This window comes from Microtus pennsylvanicus, chromosome 4 (genome assembly GCF_037038515.1).
Source record: "Microtus pennsylvanicus isolate mMicPen1 chromosome 4, mMicPen1.hap1, whole genome shotgun sequence".
NCBI lineage: Eukaryota > Metazoa > Chordata > Mammalia > Rodentia > Cricetidae > Microtus > Microtus pennsylvanicus.
The window spans coordinates 121,494,375-121,515,524 of NC_134582.1; the positions used below are offsets into that span (position 1 = coordinate 121,494,375).

The window sequence follows — 21,150 nt, forward strand, 5'->3', positions numbered from 1 at the left end:
CTTTCTGGTTCCCTGTAGCAACAGGCTAAAATCACACAGAGCCCCTCCTCTCCAAGCTCCTCCCTGTTATCCACACATCTAAGGAGAGACTGTTGAGGCTCCCTCCCTGTTCCACCCCTGCCCCGGCAGAGACAAAGAGAGGCACAGCTCACCCTCTTGCCCCCAAATATGTCAACTCTGCCCCAATCTGGATTAAAGCCAGTGGCTTCCTGAACTTTTGTTTGTCTCTGCTTTTTTTCTTTCAAACTAATCCTAGAACAGGAACTGCTAATGAGGGAGATTGCTGAGGGGTCAGTTCCCCATTCCTCCCAGGAACCGCATCTATTAAAGAGTAAAGAAAAGCTCAAAAGTTGGTCAACTTGTTTGGTTCTATCTCAAGTCACCTCTGCAAGCCGGCCCCACAAAAGTGGCAAAATTTAGGATTTGTTTCAGAGTGGGCACTAGGCTGTGGATGAGCAGGAGGCCATCACATTCCAAATTCTCCCATAGCTCAGTTGAGTATGGAGTCACTAATTTCTTAATTTCTTATTGGGCTTTATGTGTATGTGTGTGGTATGCATGCATAAGTGTAAGCACACTAGCATCAAGGGTCACCTGTATCTTGGTGGGTGTACCTGCATGTAAGTATGCATGGTGAAGGTAAAGGTTGATGTACTTGTCTTCCTGGATAACTCCCCACCTTACATACTGAGGCAGGATCTCTCACTTGAACCCCGAGCTCAGATAGTCTAGTTATCCAGCGCGCTCTGGGGATCCTGTCTCCACCTTCCAGAATCTGGGATTATAAAAAGGCTGCCACGCCGGCCCTGCATGTTCATATAGACACTGAGGATCTAAACTCTTGTCCTTCAGCTTGCATGGTGTCTTAGTTATTTTCTATTACCATGATAAGACACTATGACCATGACAACTTATGAAAGAAAGTGTTTATTTGGTGCTTAAAACTGTAAAGTTTTAGAGGGAGAGAGTTCATAGTGGGAACATGGCAGCAGGCAGATGGCAGGCAGGCACTGAAACAGTAGCCGAGAGCACACATCTTGAGACAGGACCAGCCAGGAAGCAGAGAGGGACAATAACAATTGTGTTTTGAAACCTGAAAGCTCGCTCCCAGTGACACACTTTTCCCAATAAGGCCACACCTCCTAATCCTTCCCAACCAATTCCACTAACTTACCCACTGAGCCATCTCCCTGAACCCACATACCTTCTCGGTACTGTGCAGGGCACTGTGGCAGATCCTGACATTTCTGTGATGCAAGGGGAGGCTTCTGCTGTCTGAAAGCCAATAAGCTGAGTAAATAAACAGAAGCAAATTTGGAAAGAAGCCAGTGTTTCCACAATGCTACAAATGGTAAACTTGAGAATGACAGCAGTTGTACATATAGATACATTGATTTATATGAAGAATTCAAAGATGAGAATATTTAATATGAACAAAATTTTCCTAAAACTGGACCACATCAAAAAAAAAAACAAACAAACAAACCTCTGTGGCCTCCTCGCAGCAAGACTCAATGGCCAGATTATCAGAAAAGAGACCATTGTCCTACAGACTTCCACACAGTGACAAATCATTAATATGTAAAATGAATTTCTGAATGAGAAAACATAACACCACACACACACACACACTGAACATCAGCACGACTACCACAGGTAAAGTCAAAATATAAAAATGAAATTGGGGTTATAGTTCAGTGGTAGATGTGGGCCTAGTTATGTGTAAAGCCCTTGAGTAAATGTCCAATGCATGCACAGAGAGAAAGACAAACACAGTTCAGTCCTGTAGAATCAGGGCTACAGGATCTCCACAACACAGGCAGCAACAGGATGTCTAGGAAGAGTCCCAGTGAGAGCGTAGCATCGATGGTGCAGTAGAGAACAGGGGCCTCAAACCAGACCAATGGTTCTTTTGGATAAATGCCTGAATGTAAAAATATACAGATAAAGGAGTTTACTGCATGACTCACTGGGTCACACTGCAGCTTCCATGACGAGATTTCCCCTTCTTCCTTTTTTCATTCTTCTTCCCTCTTTTTCTCTTAAAATTTTATTTTGTTTTATTTTGGGGTGGGGCAGGAGATGAGTGGGATTGGGAGGCAGGATGTGAAAGACACAAATAATAAACAAACATACAAACAAATCAGCTTGGAAATGCATCTGAGTGATTTAGATATGGCCCACTGTACTGTTTCTCTGGAGTCTTGGCACTCAAACAATTTTTATCAAATCTTTAGGCTCTCAAGGTTTTCTCACTCTAATTGTTGAGTTAAACTGTGAGTCTTTTTTCCCCTGTTGGCATTTTGAACTCCTGATCCCTAGGTCTTCAATCGGTACACATATAATTACTTAAGATGAGGTCATACTGGGTAGCATAAGCCCTAATTCAGTATGACCAGTGTCCTATGAGAGGAGGAATTTTGGCCAAAGAGATACACAAGTAGAAAATATCATCTGAAGATTGAAGTTATGTCACAACCCAAGGCATAATCACAAATTAGGAGGATAGTCTGAAGGAGAGCCTTCCTAAGAACCTAGGGAGTTTGGGCTGCTGACCCCTTGTCTCTGATGTTTGGTTTTCAGAGCTGTAACACAATTAATCTCTCTTTCTTAAGCCACTCAGTTTGTTAGGTGACTGGAACACTAGAAAAATTGTGTTATTTTAACTGTGGCGATCAAAGTGGGATTGCATGTAATCATCTTCTTTTATGAGAATCTTTCTGTGCAGATAATAATGGCTTCTCTGTACAAATTAGTAAACTGAATCTCAGAATAATCAAATGACAAAAAAGAGATAGAGACATGATGACAGACAGACACAGCGAGACCTACAGATAACGTGATAACAAATTTTGAAAAAGTTTGTCATTCATGTAAAAGGCACACAGCTTCCTGTTCAATACATAAAGAGCTACTTTAAAAAATGAGCTCATTAGGGACTAATCCAAAAGAAAAACAAGCAAGGACACGACAGATCCCATAAACACACATACATATGCAAATGAGCTTTACCGCTACGTAAAAGTGTTCCGCTTCATAATAGTGACACTGTTATAAATACCACATACAACTTCTCATCTGTCATACTGGCAAGGGTAAGTTTCACAACACGCTACATTGGCGGTGCTAGCATTCACTATCCTCCGTTACTCACCATGTCCCTACAGCCGGAGAGAGACAATTTGGCAATACTCAATGACATTACGAAGTTTTATATCCTTGGATTTAACAATCATCCTCTTGCAAGCACTACTGGGAAATTTAAACTTTTTTAACTTTTTAAATTTTAATCATCCTAACTCTTAGATCAATACTCCAAGCACAGAGAAACGAACGTTTTTCTGAATATTACCTGTTTATGATCAAATCTTGGAAGTTCCTTGGTCACTGGTGTTGCTGAAACCATGATAAGTATATATGAATATTATCTCAATTCTTACAAGTATATTCCAAGGTATATATAATTTTTCCCTTTTGTTTTTTTTTAAAGATTAGATTCATTTATTTATTATGTATACAGTGTTCTGTTTTTATGCTTGCTGATCAGAAGAGGGCACCAGATCTCACTACAGATGGCTGTGAGCCACCATGTGGTTGCTGGGAATTGAACTCAGGACCTCTGGAAGAGCAGGCAGTGCTCTTAACCTCTGAGCCATCTCTCCAGCCCCAATTTTTCCCTTTTGAAGACAGAGATTGAAGACCAGAGAATGTAATCAGAATGATAAGCAAGGTCTTCCATCCATGAAGTGGTGGGGCCACATCCATTTGCTCATGAACTTTCTCTTAATTAGTGTTGCAAGCATTAGAAGCACCAGCCAACCCCCGAAGTCATAGAGCTATCCTGAGACTCAAATGAGCTGCAAATGCAGAGGCATTAAAAAAAAATAAACCCATGGGTACTGGGACTCAACATGATGATGAAATATGCAGATAATTCATGAACTAGGAGGATTGCCCAAATCTGAAACTCATCGTGGAGAGAAGATTAAAACACAGCATTCTTTTTTGGCAAGCTCCCATTCCAGAGTTCTGTTTGTCTGTCTGCACACTCAAGCCCTGTCTTGAGATTAAATAATGCCTCTAAGCATGCTAGTCATAATGACTTTGATACATGGGAGGTAGAGCTGGCCATATCCAAAAAAAACCACCATCACTTTCTATCATGCCAAGTTTCACTTTTGTGCTGCATTTCTTTGGAGGGCAGGCATCAATCGTTGCCTTAACATGAGGAAGTTGCCTAGGCCTCCTGCTTTCTCCCCAGTCAGAGGAGAGCAGGTACACAGGTGAGGAATGGCCTTACCAGTTGCAAGAACATGGCAATTCAACTCAATGGTAAGCTGCTATGGATAAAGAGGTTTGTTTTTTTTTTCCTACTCTAGCAACCCTGGTGATAAGTAGGTGTCAAAGGGAACTTTGAGTGCACAAGAATTAAACACTGCTCTTGGAACATCCATGAGCTCTTGTCAGACCATAATTTGCCATTTCCCTAAGACGCATTTTTAAAATTATTCTCCAAGACAGTTGTGCATGAACAATTCAAATATCTAGTGAGGGAGCCCCACAGATTACCCAATGTCTATGTCCCCTTAGAGACTGTGTCACTCTCTAATAATGGGTGTGTCACCCTCTTCGATTAATGGTTTGAAGGGGGTCACTGAGATTTTCTTCAGTCAAGCAGAAGGAAATTACTGATCAATGCAGAAAATGCACAGAGGTTTCAGGCCTCCCCTCTGTAAGCATGCTTTGGTTGATCATGCTTTAGGGGAATATTAGATGGCCGTGTCTGGTTCAAAACCCTGCAACTGTGACATGGACATGGAAGAAAGGGTTAAGAAGGAGCACCCAGTTGAATGCAATTCATTCATTATGCGGTATAACACACCTTTAAATTACATTTTATTTATTGTGTGCATGTGCACACACAAGCATGAAGTTTCACAGCACACAGGCGGACATCAGAGAGAAACTTACAAGAGTCATCTCTTCTTTCACTATGTAGTTCTCATGGATCGAACTCAGGTCACTCAGTAGCAAGTCCCTTAACCAGGCGAGCCGTCTCTCTGGTCTTCTGGCGGACTTTAGAATTTCATTTAGTACTTTCATTCACCACCTTCACCACAGTCTCCTCTGTGAGAACAAGGATTATATCATTATGTCATTCCTCTTCAGTGTCATCTCCCCCGCAGCTTTGCTAAGTGATTAAGCTTTGGATAATCACTTATATGGCATTTAAGTGTTATGTCTCCAAGTTCTTGTGATAAAGAAGTTGTACATATTTGACTTTAAACTATAGTGTTTACAACACTTCAGAGCAGCTGACTTAGCAGAAAAAGCACATTTAAGCCCTTTAGTTCCTATTTAAAATAGGAACATTTTGTAAGTAACCTAAAGTTTATAAGGTTAAATCACGATTTTTCTAGTTGACGAACATTCTTGGGACGGTTAAGGGTCCTCACCATATTTATAGTTTAAATCTTTAAATTTAGAAAGAGTTCCTAAAGGCTTGTGAGAAAGGTTGCCACAATACTACAGCCCTTGAAGGAAGTGGAAAATGTTAAATCCATAGCCAATCTCAAATATTTAACACTATTTTTGAAGTATAAAAATGGTACCAAAAGGATGTAGGTGGATATTATTTAAAAGCAAGTGTGTAAGTTTGCCTCACTTAAAGGCTAGACTTGTGTAGCAGTTGCTTGTACTCAAAAAATAAATCCAAGCACTTGGAAAATAAAGTCTGGGATTGCAGAGCAATCCGAATACTACACTAGCTCAATCAGCAAGCTCTGTGTTCATCTAAGAGACCTTATCTCAGTAAATAATGGGGAGAGTGGTTAAGGAAGACACATACAGTGTCTGTCCTCCACACGCTAGGGTACACATGGGAATGTCATTTACACACATATGCTTTCCCACATATAAGTGCACATATGCATATAAGCACACACACTACACACATACACGTGAGAAAAGGTAAACCAGACTTATAAATAGTGGGATCCACAAGGTTTATTTTAAAATTAAGAAACAGTGTTCATTTGAATATTGTTATGTTGTTAAATTTTAAAACAAAATAAAATCTACAAACATTCTTCTGTTGGGGGAGAGGAAGGGAGGGAAGGAAGGGAAGAGAAAGAGAGGAGAGAGAGGGAAGAGAGAGAGAATATGTAACTCACTAGTGCCCTCCAGTGGTTAAAGAAAAAAGCTAACAGGTACATTAAGGGAAAAAAACAATGTAACAAAACTGTAAAGCACTGTCTAGTATATTCAAAAGGAAGACTCATCAACTATTATTTAATATCATATATTAAAATGAAGAGAAACTTCATAGCTCAGCTCAGCTTTCCCTAATCCTGGGCAGGAGTGAATGTAGGCTCTAGATTGCTTTGGTTACTCAAAGGACACAAGACAGTAGAATTTCACAGTTTCAGGGAATCTTAGAATTGTATTCTAAAGCATGAGTTATATCACCAGCCATAGACAAGTATATACTAGAAAACTGGGGGAGACTGTCTTGGATGTAATTTATGAGAGCACTGTGACAGATAGGAATGGAACTGTAGTTGATATGAGTTGGGAAAGACTACCCACCATGTGCAGAAGTTTATACCTATGTCGAAGAAATGGCAACTCATTAAATCCTGGGGCCAGGGAGCAAAATCATGCAAACTGTACTTCAGAATGCTCAATGATGGAGCAGTGGAAGAGGGGTTAGGAAGACAGGATGGAAGACAGAAAAGCTGTTAAAAGGAGGGGACTTCATGACTCCAAAAGAAAGGGGTAGACTTTGTAAAAAAATTACAGAAGCAGAATCAACAGTAGCTGGTTCTATATATAATATAAGAAATCAGCGAAGTTAGCAAAAAAAAAAAAGCAGTGTTGTTTAGAATCTGCATCAGTAGGAAGATAATGACACAAACAGACATAGAGACCACTAAAGGGAAAATGTATTTCAGGTAATGTTGTAATAGGTGCAGCGGGCTGCTTTCCGTCACCTGGCTAGCTTTACCCGAAATAATTACACTGAAACTGTATTCTTTTAAACACTGCCTGACCCATTAGTTCCAGCCTCTTATTGGCTAGCTCTTAATATTGATCTAACCCATTTCTAATAATCTGTATAGCCTACGAGGTGGCTTACCAGGGATGATCTTAACCTGCGTCTGTCTGGAGTGGGAGAAGCATGGCGACTCTCTGACTCAGTTTCTTTCTCCCAGCATTCTGTTCTGCCTACTCCACCCACCTAAGGGATCGCCTATCAAGATGGGCCAAGGCAGTTTCTTTATTAGCCAATGACCTTCCTCCATCAAGGTAAAGAGTACATTTTTAGGAAGAAAGCATTTAAGTTTACACAAAGCATCTCGGAGAATGTGTCTAGAAAATAGAAAGTTCAGTGTAAGACTTAACAGAGAAATAAAACTTAGAGATATGAATGTGGACAGTCACATTTCAAATCATGTGTTTGTGAGATAAACAAGAGAGGGCTGAAAATGTCTCCACTGGGGAAAGACAGTGTGGAAGAGGAGTTTGATAGAAGACGTAATTTTAAACAAGACATTTAAACCATCCCCTTTAAGGCTCATGGAGCACCTAGGATGAGCAAGTAGGAAGAACGTAGGAGCAGGAAGATAGTGAGAAGGGCTGCAGAATGCCAACCTCTAGGCGTGACATGAATCGCAATTGCTTTCCCTGCTATGACAGACTTTAACCCCTTAACCCTTGAGCCAAAATAAACCCTAGCTCTAAGTTGCTTTTGTGTCCTCATAGCAATACTAAGAGGAACCAATAAAGCCTTCTAAGACTGGAGAGATGGTTCAATGAATGAAGGGCTTGCTGAACAAGTGTGAGACACAGAATTCGGATCTCCAGTATCCACACAAATGCAAAGTGGGCATGGTTGCTCATATAATCCCAGTGCCTGATAGCAAAGACGGGGTCAGACTAGCTCAATCGGTGAGCTCCCAGTTCGTGAAGAGACCCTTCCTTAATAAATACAGTGGAGAGAAATTGAGAGAGACATGACATCAGCTTCTGGATGCCATATGAACTTGCCCACATATCCATACTTCTAGAAGACATACAAACACGCACACACACATATGAGCATACTACACACACACATACACATGCAAAACAAATACAACCGCCCATCCTGGACAGATCAAATAAAGAGGGGATACATAGTTTCTTACCTGCAGGATACTCACACCTAAATTCTAAAAATGCCCAACAGTATTCTCATTTGTTTGTTTGAAAATAAAACTAAGGAGATAAAGCCCACACTTAGAGAAAGGAAAAGAAATATTCTGAAAACATTTGTGATTTAATTGATGTAGAATACATAAATAATAGAGAAATAACATTCATAATCTGTGTTGTTTTTCATCTTAGATACAGGAAAGGAAAAGCAGAAACATTAAGGTTCCATACTTGCTTGGTGTGTTTTTTTTTTTTTTAAGCGGAGGGGCAAAGATTAAAGTCAGGCTTTTGCTGTGACATAAGAATTAGTAACAAAATAACTCTACCTAGAAGAGACTTAGTAGTTCAAATGACTGCAATCCTCAGAAGATTCTCAATTAGCAGAGCTGAATTCTACTGTGCACAAGAAAATATGACTGTATTGTTGATATTGATATATTTAATTTAATGCACAATTTGGGACCTTGTTGATTGGAGTTTTGTTTTTCTTTTATTCATTAAGTATATAATAGCTTTAAAACAAATAACGACATTTTAACTCAGTATCCATTTGCTTTGTCATCTTTACATCAAAAACTCAGTCCCACTTCCTCATAATCTTTCTCCAGAGCAGCCAGGTCTTCCCTGGCCTCTATAAACTCCCCTTGGTCCATGCCTTCCATGATGTACCAGTGCAGAAATGCCTTCTTGGCATACATGAGGTCAAATTTGTGGTCCAGGCGGGCCCAGGTTTCCACAATCGCTGTGGTATTGCTCAATGTACACACAGCTCGCTGAACCCTGGCTAAATCCCCTCCTGGCATTGCCGTAGGCGGCTGCTGATTGATGCCCACCTTGAAACCAGTTGGACACCAATCAACAAACTTAACAGAGGTTCTTGACTTCATGGCTATAATTGCTGCATTCACATCCTTAGGGACCACATCTCCTCTGTATAGTAGGCAGCAAGCCATGTACTTCCCAAGCCGAGGATCACACTTGACGAACTGGTTGGAGAACTCAAAGCAAGCAGCAGTGATGTCAGGCACAGAGAGCTGCTCATGGTAGGCTTTGTCAGCAGAGATGATGGGAGCAAAGGATGGGATGGGAAAATGTATTCTGGGATAAGGTACTAGGTTGGTCTGGAATTCAATTAAGTCCACATTCAGAGGCCCTTCAAAGCGGAGTGAAGCGGTAATGGAAGATAACACCTGTGCTATCAACCTATTGATACTAGCATAGGAAGGACGGTCAACACCAAGTTTGTGACGGCAGATGTCATAGAGAGCCTCGTTGTCCACCAAGAATGTGCAGTCTGAGTGTTCTATGGTAGAATGAGTAGTGAGGACGGCGTTGTAAGGTTCTACTACAGCGGTGGAGAGTCTAGGAGATGGGTAGACAGAGAACTCCAATTTTGTCTTCTTGTAATACTCTGCCGTGAGTTGCTCCATCAAGAGAGATGTAAATCCCGACCCTGTGCCTCCTCCAAAGCTTCGGTAAATCGAAATCGCCTGAAGTCCACTGCATTGTTCTGCCTGCGGAAAGAACAAGCAATGTCAATGAGGACTACTGAGAACTCAAGACCAATGGCAATGGGTTTTTTGATCCTACTGCACGTACTGGCTTTGTGGGAGCTTAGGCAGTTTGGATGCTCACCTTACTAGACCTGGACGGAGGTGGGTGGTCCTTGGACTTCCCACAGGGCAGGGAACCCTGATTGCTCTTTGGGCTGACGAGGGAGGGGGACTTGATCAGGGGAGGGGGAGGGAAATGGGAGGCGGTGGCGGGGAGGAGACAGAAATCTTTAATAAATAAATAAATTTAAAAAAAAGAAAATTCCACCGGATATATCCAAACTAATAAACTAGATGGGTGATGGTAGAATATCAGTTCCCAGGAAGAGAAGATTGGGAAGCGAGGCTGATGAAATGGCTCCATCAGCAAAGGGCTTGTCTTACAAGCATGCAGGTCTGAGTCTGAGTCTCAGAAGCTGCCTTGTAAAAAAGAAAAAAAAAAAAACCTGGTCATGGTGTCATCAGTCATCACCCCGGCACTGAAGAGGTGGAGGCAGACAGATCACCAGGGCTGGATGACTATCCATCATCTCCTGGCTGGCCAGTACCAGGTCATACAGGACCCCGTCTCAAACAAACAACAAAGAAGATGGAATCGAAGGCACAACAGGCAAGGGGGTCCTCCGGTCCCCACATGCACCTGTGAGTACAAAGACACACAGCAATACACACCTCAGAGTGGCCTCTTCGGTCTTTATCAGCTACACGACAAACATGGCTACTTTGAAATATTCCTGAATGATCCTTCCGGCGTTAGTGAAGGCTTTAGAATTTCACTACTGCTTGAGTAGTTCTAATCCCAAACTTCACAGTGCTCCAAAATCCTCTTTTTTTTTTATTTTGAGTACTTACATGATGCCACTAATGGGAATTCCATATCTGAGCTTAGAGCAGTGAGTGAGTAACAGTCAACATACAGGCACATTAAAAGTACCACATAAAATTGCCTGGAGCCTATGACTATATGGGTTATTCGAAATTTAAATGAGTTTTACATTTGTCTTGCTTGATCCCCTAAAATTGTGTGTGTGTGTGTGTGTGTGTGTGTGTGTGTGTGTGTGTGTGTGTGTACAAATATACCAAAACCTGGAGAAAATACCCATCCAAGTAGTTCTGGTCCCAATCATTCAGCTAAGGGAGGCTCAGCCTATAGAAGCAATTGGCTGTCTTTCATTATTTTCCACAAATTTATCTATATGAGATCTGAAGGTTTTTTGTCAATAATAAAGAAAAGAAAAAGAGCAAAATACAGAAGCAAAATAAAGTCCTGTCCACTGTAGACAAAGTACCTCTTCCACACTACGTCCAGGAAGATATGAAAGGTACTCTTACCAGTGGTTATACCGAACCACTTAGTTAACAAAGGGTCTGCAGCGTCAAACCCTTACAGAACTATGAGAAAGAGCAGTAAGTATCCTTAACAGAAGGTCTGTCCCTTGTCACCTTCACAAGTAGTGGTGACTATTGGAAAGTAATTCATTTTAGAGAACTTTGAAAGTCTCTGCTAACACACACATGCTCGCTCTCTCCCTCCCTCTCTCTCTCTCTCTCTCTCTCTCTCTCTCTCTTTTACACACACACACACACACACACTGCAATAGGAGAAACAAGGGTAAAGAAGTGCCACCTGACAACTGTAAAGGCCTCCTTTGTAACCGTGTAACCAAAGCCAACATCAGGACTCCTTAAGTTATCTCTGGAGGCCCAGAGTCAGAGAATTGGGGAGGGAAGATGGGAGCAAGCAAGGCTGTGACTGCTACCACAAGAACAAAAGTATCCAGCCTGACCCATTCATAGCTAGAGAGGGGCTACTTGCCAGCTTCCGGATCCTTTCTAACACAAGCTCGATGGCATCTGAGCCCACAGAGTAGCGACCTCGTGCATAATTGTTTGCTGCATCTTCTTTTCCATTCACAAGTTGTTCCGGGTGGAAGAGTGAGTGGTACTTTCCCACACGGATCTCATCTGCAGGGAGGGAAGTGTGGTCAGTGAGTAACTTCTGGCTCCTCTCAAACCCTGGCAGGACTCTATGCTCTGATCCCTGTCCTTTTCCCGTGTTAAGGCAAAGGAACGGGATTTACTCTGCAGAAACGACTTTTCTTAGTCTAGAAAACAAAGAAGTCTTCTTGCTGGTGTTTTTGGTAAGGTGCTATGTATTCCAAAAGACCCTGAACTGTCCGTCATCCAGCCTCCACATCCCAAGAGCTGAAATTACAGGTGTGCATGGCCATGTCTGCTCTAATGTTGAGTTTAGGAAGTTATTACAGGATTCCTGCATGTTAGGTAAGCACTATACCAACCGAGCTACATTCCCAATAATTTCTTAGTTTTTATTTGTTCATAACACCTAGCAGAGCAATACATAGCCTGTATATAAGGATCTTTAGCCTTACCCTTTTCACTCTATCCACTTAAATAAAACTTTTAATATTTGTACTGTATTAACATTCATTGGCATCAACCCACTTTGTCCCATCAATTTATTATGCATTCTAATGCCATTCTAATAAGGAAATCAACTCTAGTATAGACAGGTTGCATTTTTCTAGTAGGGCAGACTATTTTCCAAAGATGGCCACAAAAACACTTCCTATTACACATTGCTTTGAGAAGCCTGTTATGCTTGCATTAAAAGGTGGAAGGGGGTTCATATCCCTTCCCTGTGTCTTCATAACTATCTTGACTCATTGAGAACAGCTAAAATGGAACTATGTAACTTCCACGACTGGGTAACAGACACCATGAACATCTTCCTTGTACCCATGAGATACTTGGTCTTGGCACCTGACCACCATGCTATGATGAGGTCAAAGCTTCACAAAGACAGTTCACATGAAGAGGACTCAAAGCCCCAGCGGCATCCATGGCTCAGGACTCAGAACCCCAACTTGACAGATAGGTGAGTGGGCCACTATCCAAGTGAGTCCCCTGGCTCCCATCTGAATCTTTAAATCTGGAATGATGTGGAACAGTGAGCACTCGTATCTTCTGAGCCCCGCACAGATTATAGATTCATGAACAAAATAATGGCTACTACTGCCTTACACCACTGCATTTGAAGGAAGCTTATTGTGTAGAAATAGATAACTAATATACATCAGATCTAAACCTACCCTCCTCTCTAGACTCTCTCTCAAGACAATGCCTTCTTTTTATGTCCAGTATTTTTCTAGCTGCACGTTAGAAGTTTTATGACAGGATATTGTGAAGTCTGCCATTGTTAATTATAAAATAGCTTTTTGGCTATCAAGATAGAAAATGGGTAAAAACTTGTTACCAAATCTGGTTACTTGAGCTGGACTCCTGGGACCTTTCAAGTTGTTTTCTGACCTCCACACAAGAGATAGAGAGAGGGAGAAGGAGAGAGAGAGAGAGGGAGGGAGGGAGAGGGACAGAGGGAGAGAGAGAGGATTGATTCTAGAGAGAGAAAATTAAGAGAGGAAGAGGGAGAAGGAGAAAGAGAGAGAAAAATAAGTAGAATTTTAAAATAGCATTAGCTTCCCCCATAATTTTAAGATTTATGTGGTATCTTATTTCTGAGGAATAGTTTTCAAATACGCTACTCTTTTGCAGAAGATAATGACAAATTTTCAGGTTCTTTGCTGATAGCTTCTAGTTTTGCTCTCAGACCAGGGAAAGGATTCAGTGTTCTGCGAAAGTATGTGGGTGAATAAATTAGAAGCTTTACTTAGTTCATCCCCCAGGAAAGTGGGCTAATGTCCATTTGGGTATGTTTGTCATGTCATAGACTGAGGTTGGAAAAGGTCTACACAGTCCTATTCATATAGATGAGCACCATCTTGTAATCTCACCTGCTGCAGGAAGGTCATATCTCTACCATCACTCACCTGTCTGGTTTGTTTGAGTTGGGACTTGGTTAAAGCACTAGCAAGTCAAATTTAGATTACCTATAACAGTTGGCTCAAGGTCCATGAAAAGTGCTCTGGGCACATGCTTCCCGGCTCTTGTCTCATCAAAGAAAGTATCTAAAGATGCGCTCCTATGTTCCGTCCTAGCGTTTTCCAAATGATTGTGTTGACTGTCCAGAATAAAGCCATCTGGCTGGATTCCATGTTCCAGGCAATACAGTTCCCAGCAAGCATCCCCGATCTGGACACCAGCTTGACCAATGTGAACGGAGAGACACTCCCTCTGGAATAAGCCATAGTGAGTTAGAATGGAGTAGAAGTTTAGATAGCATGAACACTGCTGGTTACAACTAAAAACGCCAAACTAGCTTAGAAATCATAAGGGAAGTTCATTGTAATCTAGTGCAGGGATTCTCAACCCTCCTACTACTGTGACCCTCCAATGCAATTCCTCATTTTGTAATAATCCCCAGTCACAAAATTATTTTTGGTGTTACTTCATAACTGTAATTTTGCTACTTTTATGAATCATAATATAAATATCTATGTTTTCTTATTATCTTAGGTGAGCCCCATGAAAGGGTCATTCAATCTCCAAAGGGGTCATGACCTACAGGTTGAGAAGCACTAATCTAAAGTGTTCTACAAAGGGGAAGAGCTAGATATCTCAGCAGGTAAAAAGCAATTGCCAGCCACATAATCCTGACAGCCTGAATACAATCCCTAGAACAAGCATACAAGGGGAAGAAGATAACCATCCCCACAAAAGTATTCCATGAATAACAAATTCCAAGGAGTAGACATGTTTCATGGAAAACGGAACAAAGGACGGAAATGGTGCCTAAATTCTGTCATGCTGGCGAGTCAGCTCATTGAGTAAAATCGATTGCCTTGAAAGCCAGAGGACCTAAGTTGGATCCCTGGAACCCAGGTAAAGACAGAAGAAGAGAGCAGGCTACCCAAAGCTATACTTTGACCTCCACACATGGCTGGTGACAAGCAAATTCTCATGTATTCACATACGTATGCATACATGCAATCATGATAAACAAGACAAAAATGTCTTAGAAGTTTTTCTACTCTATAAAGTCCCTACTAGTGTGTGCTAGATGGAGAACTGAGTTAAGACTGTATGTGTATAGTCTTATATGACTGACACAGAACTGTAATTAATGGTAAAATGTGGGTGTGGTAAATGGGTGTTTTTGTTTGTTTGTTTTATTGTTTTTATTGAGCTATACATTTTTGCACTCTCCTTCGTTCCTCCCCTCTCCCCTTCCACCCTCACCCTTACCCTCCATGCTCCCAATTTACTCAGGAGATCTTGAGTAAATCTTCCTTCCTAGGTGGTTCCATGTATGTCTCTCTTAGGGTCCTCTTTGATGTCTAGGTTCTCTGGGGTTGTGAACTGTAGGCTGGTTAACCTTTGCTTTCTTCTAATATCCAGTTATGAGTGAGTACATATTATATTTGTCTTTGTGGGTCTGGGTTACCTCATTCAGTATGGTTTCTTATAGTTCTGTCCATTTGCCCGCAGTAAATGGGTCTTTACATCAAACGAATTTACCCAGAAAAAAGTTATTAGAAGAGAGTAAATTTTAAATCAACCAGCTTTTTCAAATAGTAAAACTCATTGCAGACAAATTAAATATGTTGTTTCTTCAGTATTGAAATTTTGTTATTCATATATACTCACCAAAGGGAAGAATATTCTAAGGTTAAAACTATTAGAAATTTTCACTTATTTTCCAAAACAAGCACGTCATTGTGCATTAAAAACTGGAGGCCAATATTAAGATATTAAAATACTTAGCGTAAAAGAAAAAAATAAGTGTTTTGTGAGATTTCTAGCTCAGTATAAATGGTGATGAGCTACAGAATGCATATGCTTAACTCTGACACGGTTATAGTTTCATTTGTAATCAATTAAATCTAAAATTTTCCAATGTTTTTTTCTCTCTTTTTTGGTTGGTTTTTCCCACTAGCCCACTAGAGAAAGAGAATATAAAGATTATTGTTGGCTGTATTTGAGAAAACATGCAGAAATAAGAGATGGAAAGATATAACTCTGAGTAATGAATCTATTTGTGTAAAATCTTGGTAGGATTATTACATATTTTGAATTAATAAATGAATGAATAGACACTTAGATATTTAGAGTGGACTTGTATAATCCATTTGTATTTAGTGAATTAAAAGACTTATTAATAATTGTAAAATGATATTGAACTCTTCAAAAAATGAAGGTTTTTTATTTTCCATAAAAAAAAAAAAACTGGAGGCCAAAGAGGTGACTGGGTGGGTAAAGGTGCTTGTCTCCGGGCCTGAAGAGCAGAGTTTGGTCCCCAGATCCACATGGTGGAAAGAGAGACTCAGAACCAACTCCTTTAAGTTGACATCTGACCCTGCACCAGTGCCCTGACCCCTTCACACACAATGAATAAAATAAATGTAATAATTTAAGGAAACCCCTATCATATGCATAATTTTATAAGGAATATTTTGTCAAATACTTTTTTACAAATACTTATTTTCTATCATTTTGTGTGTCTAGATGTATGGGAGTTCAGATCCCCAGAACCCACAGAAGTGCTGCATGGGTCAGGCAACTTGCCTATACCTCTAGCCTGGGAAGGCAGGGATAGAAGATCCATAAAGCCAGACATCGAGCAAAGGTAGCTGGATCTCTAAACTCTGGGTTTGATTGAAATAACCTGACTCCAAAAATAAAATGGAATAACAATTGAGGATGCTTCCTGACATCAACTTTGGGCCTCCATATGCAGGTACTTCCCCATACGCCTGTCCACATACACACGGAAAAAAGAAAGGAAATTCATGATTACACAAACTCTAGTTATTTCTGAATAATAGGAATTTTACTATGTAAATGTTACTCTTTTAATCTGCCCTCATCAGCATTCATTATTTTTTTAAAGTAAACATCTTTTTAAGTAGTTGAGAGAGGCCACATTCCTTAGTTAAGGGTTCTATTATTGCAACAAAACACCATGACCAAAAGCAAGTTGGAGAGAAAAGGATTTATTAGGCTTACACTTAAGCATGGTTGTTCATCACTGAAGGAAGTCAGGACAGGAGCTCAAACAGGGTAGGATCCCAGAGGCAGGAGTTAATGCAGAGGCCATGGAGGAGAGCTGCTTACTGGCTTGCTCCTCATGGCTTGCTCAACCTACCTTATTACAGAACCAAGGACCACCAACTTAGGGATGGCATCAACTATCATGGGCTAGGCCCTTTCCCGTTGATCACTACATGAGAAAATGCCTTATGGATGGATCTCAAGGAGACACACAAAACCTCCAGTACACCATATTAACTACTTTTTAACAGAGAAAAGAAAAGGTTAAATTCTAGAAATCTATAGTACTATCTGATGTAAAGTTGCTACGTTTTGATTGCCAGTGGTCCTGTACCAAGTCTGCCCTGGCTTGCCCGGCCTTCTGCATTCTCAAGTCCTTCAAGGTGCTTGGCCTTGTAAGCTGGGTGGGGTAGCAACCACAAATGCACTGTCTCAAAGTCTGAACTCAGCTACAGACCTCAGACCTCCCACTAATTGCTGGCCAGGCCTGCGTGAACGAGAAGTCAGAGACGAGGTCAAGAGCTCTGACCTGCCACACCCCAGCAATCTGATCCGGATTCTGCCATGCTCAGCAGCTTCAAGCACTTGTACTTTGTCTCAATTGACTCGGCATACCATAGACTTCTTCACTTCATGAGAATTTCAGATTTAATGCTTAGAACTTCATTTTGTTTAATTTGCACGACTATCAGTTTCTGGTGACAATGGCTATTGACCTTAACTTCAACATCACTTAGAACAAACTAATAGCCCTACATCTCTCGGCATATGACAATCAAAACAGTACCTTCCATTATGAACAAGCTTCATAAATCCTTATCTGCAAAGGACAATTCCATTCCTCTCCCTCCTTTGGACTTTAAAAGCTGTAAATATATTAACCAAACCAGACCTTTGTCCTCTAAGTTTAAGACCAATTTAGAGAGGAAGGTTGTTTATTGTGTCTGTACCCGAAATAAACTCTACAAAATTCACAGGCAAACAGCTCCCAGCGACTCCCTTCGCCAGCTGTCAGTGGCCACACCGGGAACTCTGTTGAGAGGCATACTCACTGACAGTAAATCACAGTAAAAACAATCGCCAACAGGAATAAATTGCCACCCTTCGCATGCTCAAACAACACAGTAAGTAGTACTACTCTTTCTCGACATAGCAGGCCTCTCAACACAGCACAACTTGGCCTGACAAGCCCTGTTCTTGACTGTAGAAACATCCAACTCTACAAAATAGCCACATCTGGTGGTAGAGACCTTATTCTTCTCTTAGCCTCTGCCATCTTTCAACACTCTCTATTAGAACATTAGCCATAGTATTAAATAGTCTAAGATTGTAAACTACCCACTAAATGTCAGCATTGATAAGTCGCAGCACACTAATAAATGCTGTTCCAAAACTGATTTGAGTTACTGAGAAAGGATAATTTTCAATTAATTTTAATTTTAATGTGAAGAGAGCTGCTGATTCAAATGCAGTTCTAAGAAATGAGCAAAAGACCTTTCATACCCTTTACTCTTTTGCTCCCAGGGGCAATACCTAGCAGGACAACATCCCACCCAGAATGCTGACACTGATCCAGTCAAGACACAGGACATTCTAATGTAAGTATCTTTTGTGTTGGAAGCCTTGGTTCTTAAGGTAAAAACAACTTAAGCAACCCGAATACAGGAAAGTCCACTGTGGGGAGACAAAGATGAAAAAGCAGTTTGAAAGGTTTCTTCCATTAAAGAATTCAAAATTCTAAGATACTGAAAACTACTGTGGTTTCCATAGGGGGGGAAATCCCTTAATTCTCTAAAGGCAGTCCTCTAAGGCAGCCCCAAGTAACTATGTTCTTTCTCACACAGAACTAAAGAAGCTAAAGACAGTGCTGTGTCCTTTGATCTGCCACACACTTTTGATTTATTAAGGATTTAGGGTAGAGGAAAGTACCTAAATAGAATCTATGAAATCCACCACCATCCCAACTCAAAACTGTAAATTGCATACTGTGCCCACTTACCATGGTGATCTGAAGGTGTCCCTACAGCCCTATGGTGATGATTGAGGAGCAGTCATTTCTAGCCCAGCCTTATCACTGGGCCCGGAAATAACTCCACCTGAGGACTGGAAACATTCTTCTCTTAAAGCAACACACACACAATTTTTAATCTTTCAGTTCTCACATGACAATGTTGCCATAATGGGACTGAACAGGCTGTGTTAAAGTTTATGCCAACTACAGCTTAGTCTACTACAGTAGTGACAGCTTACTTGCAACTGCTTCTAAACTAGATGCACGTTGACTATAATACATTAGTGTGTGTGTGAGTGCGCACATGCACATGTGTATTTGTGTGGGTGTGGATGCACATTCATGTGTATGTACATGTGTGGAGGCCAGAGGACAGCCTCGGGTGTTGGTCTTCAGGAGCCATCCATCTTGGTTGTGTTACAGGGACTCTTATAAAAGAAAACATTTAGCTGGGGCTGGTTTACAGTTTCAGAGGTTCAGTCCATTATCACGGAGGGAGGAATGGTGGCACCCAGGCAGACCTGGTGCTAGAGAAGTAGCCAAGAATTCTACATCCAGATCCCCAGGCAACAGAAGAGAAAAACTCTGGGCTTGGAAGGGGCTTTTTGAAACCTCAAAGCCCATCCTCAGTGGCATACTTCCTCCAGTAAGACTATACCTCCTAATCCTCTCAAATAGTGCTACTCCCTGGTGACCAAGTACTCCAATCTATATAGGGGTCATTTTTATTCAAACCACCACCCTGGTATATCAAGTTCAACATGGGGGCAACTCGAGCTCTTACACTTTTGCAGTAAGCGCTTTGCTCATCATTATCTTCCCAGCCCTCACAAATGTCTTCCTAAATTTTTCCTCTAATATTAAGAATTGAGTCAACATTAATGGGGAAAATGAGAGCATTTGAGTAAGGTAAGAAGAAGGCGTCCATTTAAGTTGGAGCTGGAGTTACAGGCAGCTGTGAGCTGTCCAATGTGGTTACTAAGATCCAAACTTGTATCTTCTACAAGATCATCCAATACTTTTAACTGATGAGCCATCCCTCCATCCCTGGTTTAGTTTTTTGCTTTTTCTGATACAATATTTTTATTGATTGTTTGGAAGTTTCACATAATGCACCCTGATCACACTCACTTCACAGTCTTCCCAAGCCCACACCCACCCCACCTTTGGGGTTTCGCCCAAAGAAAAGAAAGAAAGAAAGAAAATGCCATTTTCTTTAAGGGGCTGGTTTTAATTTTTGAGACAAAGTTGGGAAGAAAAGGGTTTATTTTATGCTTCCACATCACAGTTCATCAGCAAAGGAAGTCGGGACAGGAACTCAAGACAGGCATGAACCTAGAGGCAGAAGCTGAGTAGAGGCTATGGGGGGGAGGGTGCTGCTGCTTACTAGCTTGCTCCTCATATCTTGCTAAGCCTGATTTGTTATAAAAACCCAGGACCACCAGCCATGGGATAGCACCACCCTCAACGAGCAGGACCCTCCCTCATCAATCGCCAATTAAGAAGAGGCTCTACAGGCTTGCCTACAGCCCGATATTATAGCAGCATAGCTTCTCTCCTCACAGGTGACTATTGCTTGTGTTAAGTTGACATAAACCTAGCCAGCACAGTTCCATAGCTCATGTTTTTATTTAAAATTAAAATGTTTAATCTAATTACATGCTTTTTTGTTTTGTTTTTTTTTCAAGATAAGGTTTCTCTGTGTGGATCTGGCTCCACTGGAGCTCACTCTGTAGACCAGGCAGGCTATAAACTCACAGAGATCCACCTGCCTCTGCCTCCTGGGTGCTGGAATTAAAGGCATATGACACCATCACCTGTCATACCTTTTATTTTTAATTATTTCTTTTATTTTTTGAGATTATAATTGCATCACTTACCTCCTTTTCTTCCCTCCCTCCTAGCCTTCTCTTATACATCTTCTCGCTCTCTTTCAAATTTGTGGTCTCTTTTTTTCATTAATTATTGCTACATACATATACATGTATACATATATGTTCCTAAATACATAAATACAGCATGCTCAGTCTGTATGGTATTACTTGTATATGTTTTCAGGGCTGACTGCTTGGTATTGGTGTGTTCTTTCCTATTTCTTTATAGGCTGAAGATAGTCTTTCCAGTCAATGAGTTGTATTTAGATATCTCCCAATCACTCATTTGGATTGCCTTTAATTTTTCTGTTATGTACAAAGCCATTAACATCTTCCTGCACATATGGCGTTATTTTTTAGGATAACCTCCCACAAAAATAAGAGACCACATATAAGGCTGTTATCGATATTTAAAATAAAGAACTTTTTATTTTCCAGTCTTCATAAAATAACCTGAGAACTGTCCTTTTGTTCCGTGCCGCACATTTTCAGTTTTGCCAGCAGAGGAAGCACTGGAAGACAGGAGGACTAGCTAGACAACACTGGT

The 21,150-nt window shown here is 40.9% G+C and overlaps 1 protein-coding gene across 1 annotated transcript; it reads right to left on the reverse strand.

Moving 5' to 3' along the window:
- Nucleotides 1-8,765: 8,765 nt before the first annotated feature.
- Tubal3 (tubulin alpha like 3) lies at nucleotides 8,766-13,682 on the reverse strand. The gene is made up of 3 exons (XM_075971093.1): nucleotides 13,658-13,682; nucleotides 11,562-11,714; nucleotides 8,766-9,706 (listed from the first exon to the last, which is right to left on the reverse strand). Exons 1-3 carry the CDS (start codon nucleotides 13,680-13,682, stop codon nucleotides 8,766-8,768), a joined length of 1,119 nt encoding a protein of 372 aa, XP_075827208.1.
- Between the last annotated feature and the right edge of the window lie 7,468 nt (nucleotides 13,683-21,150).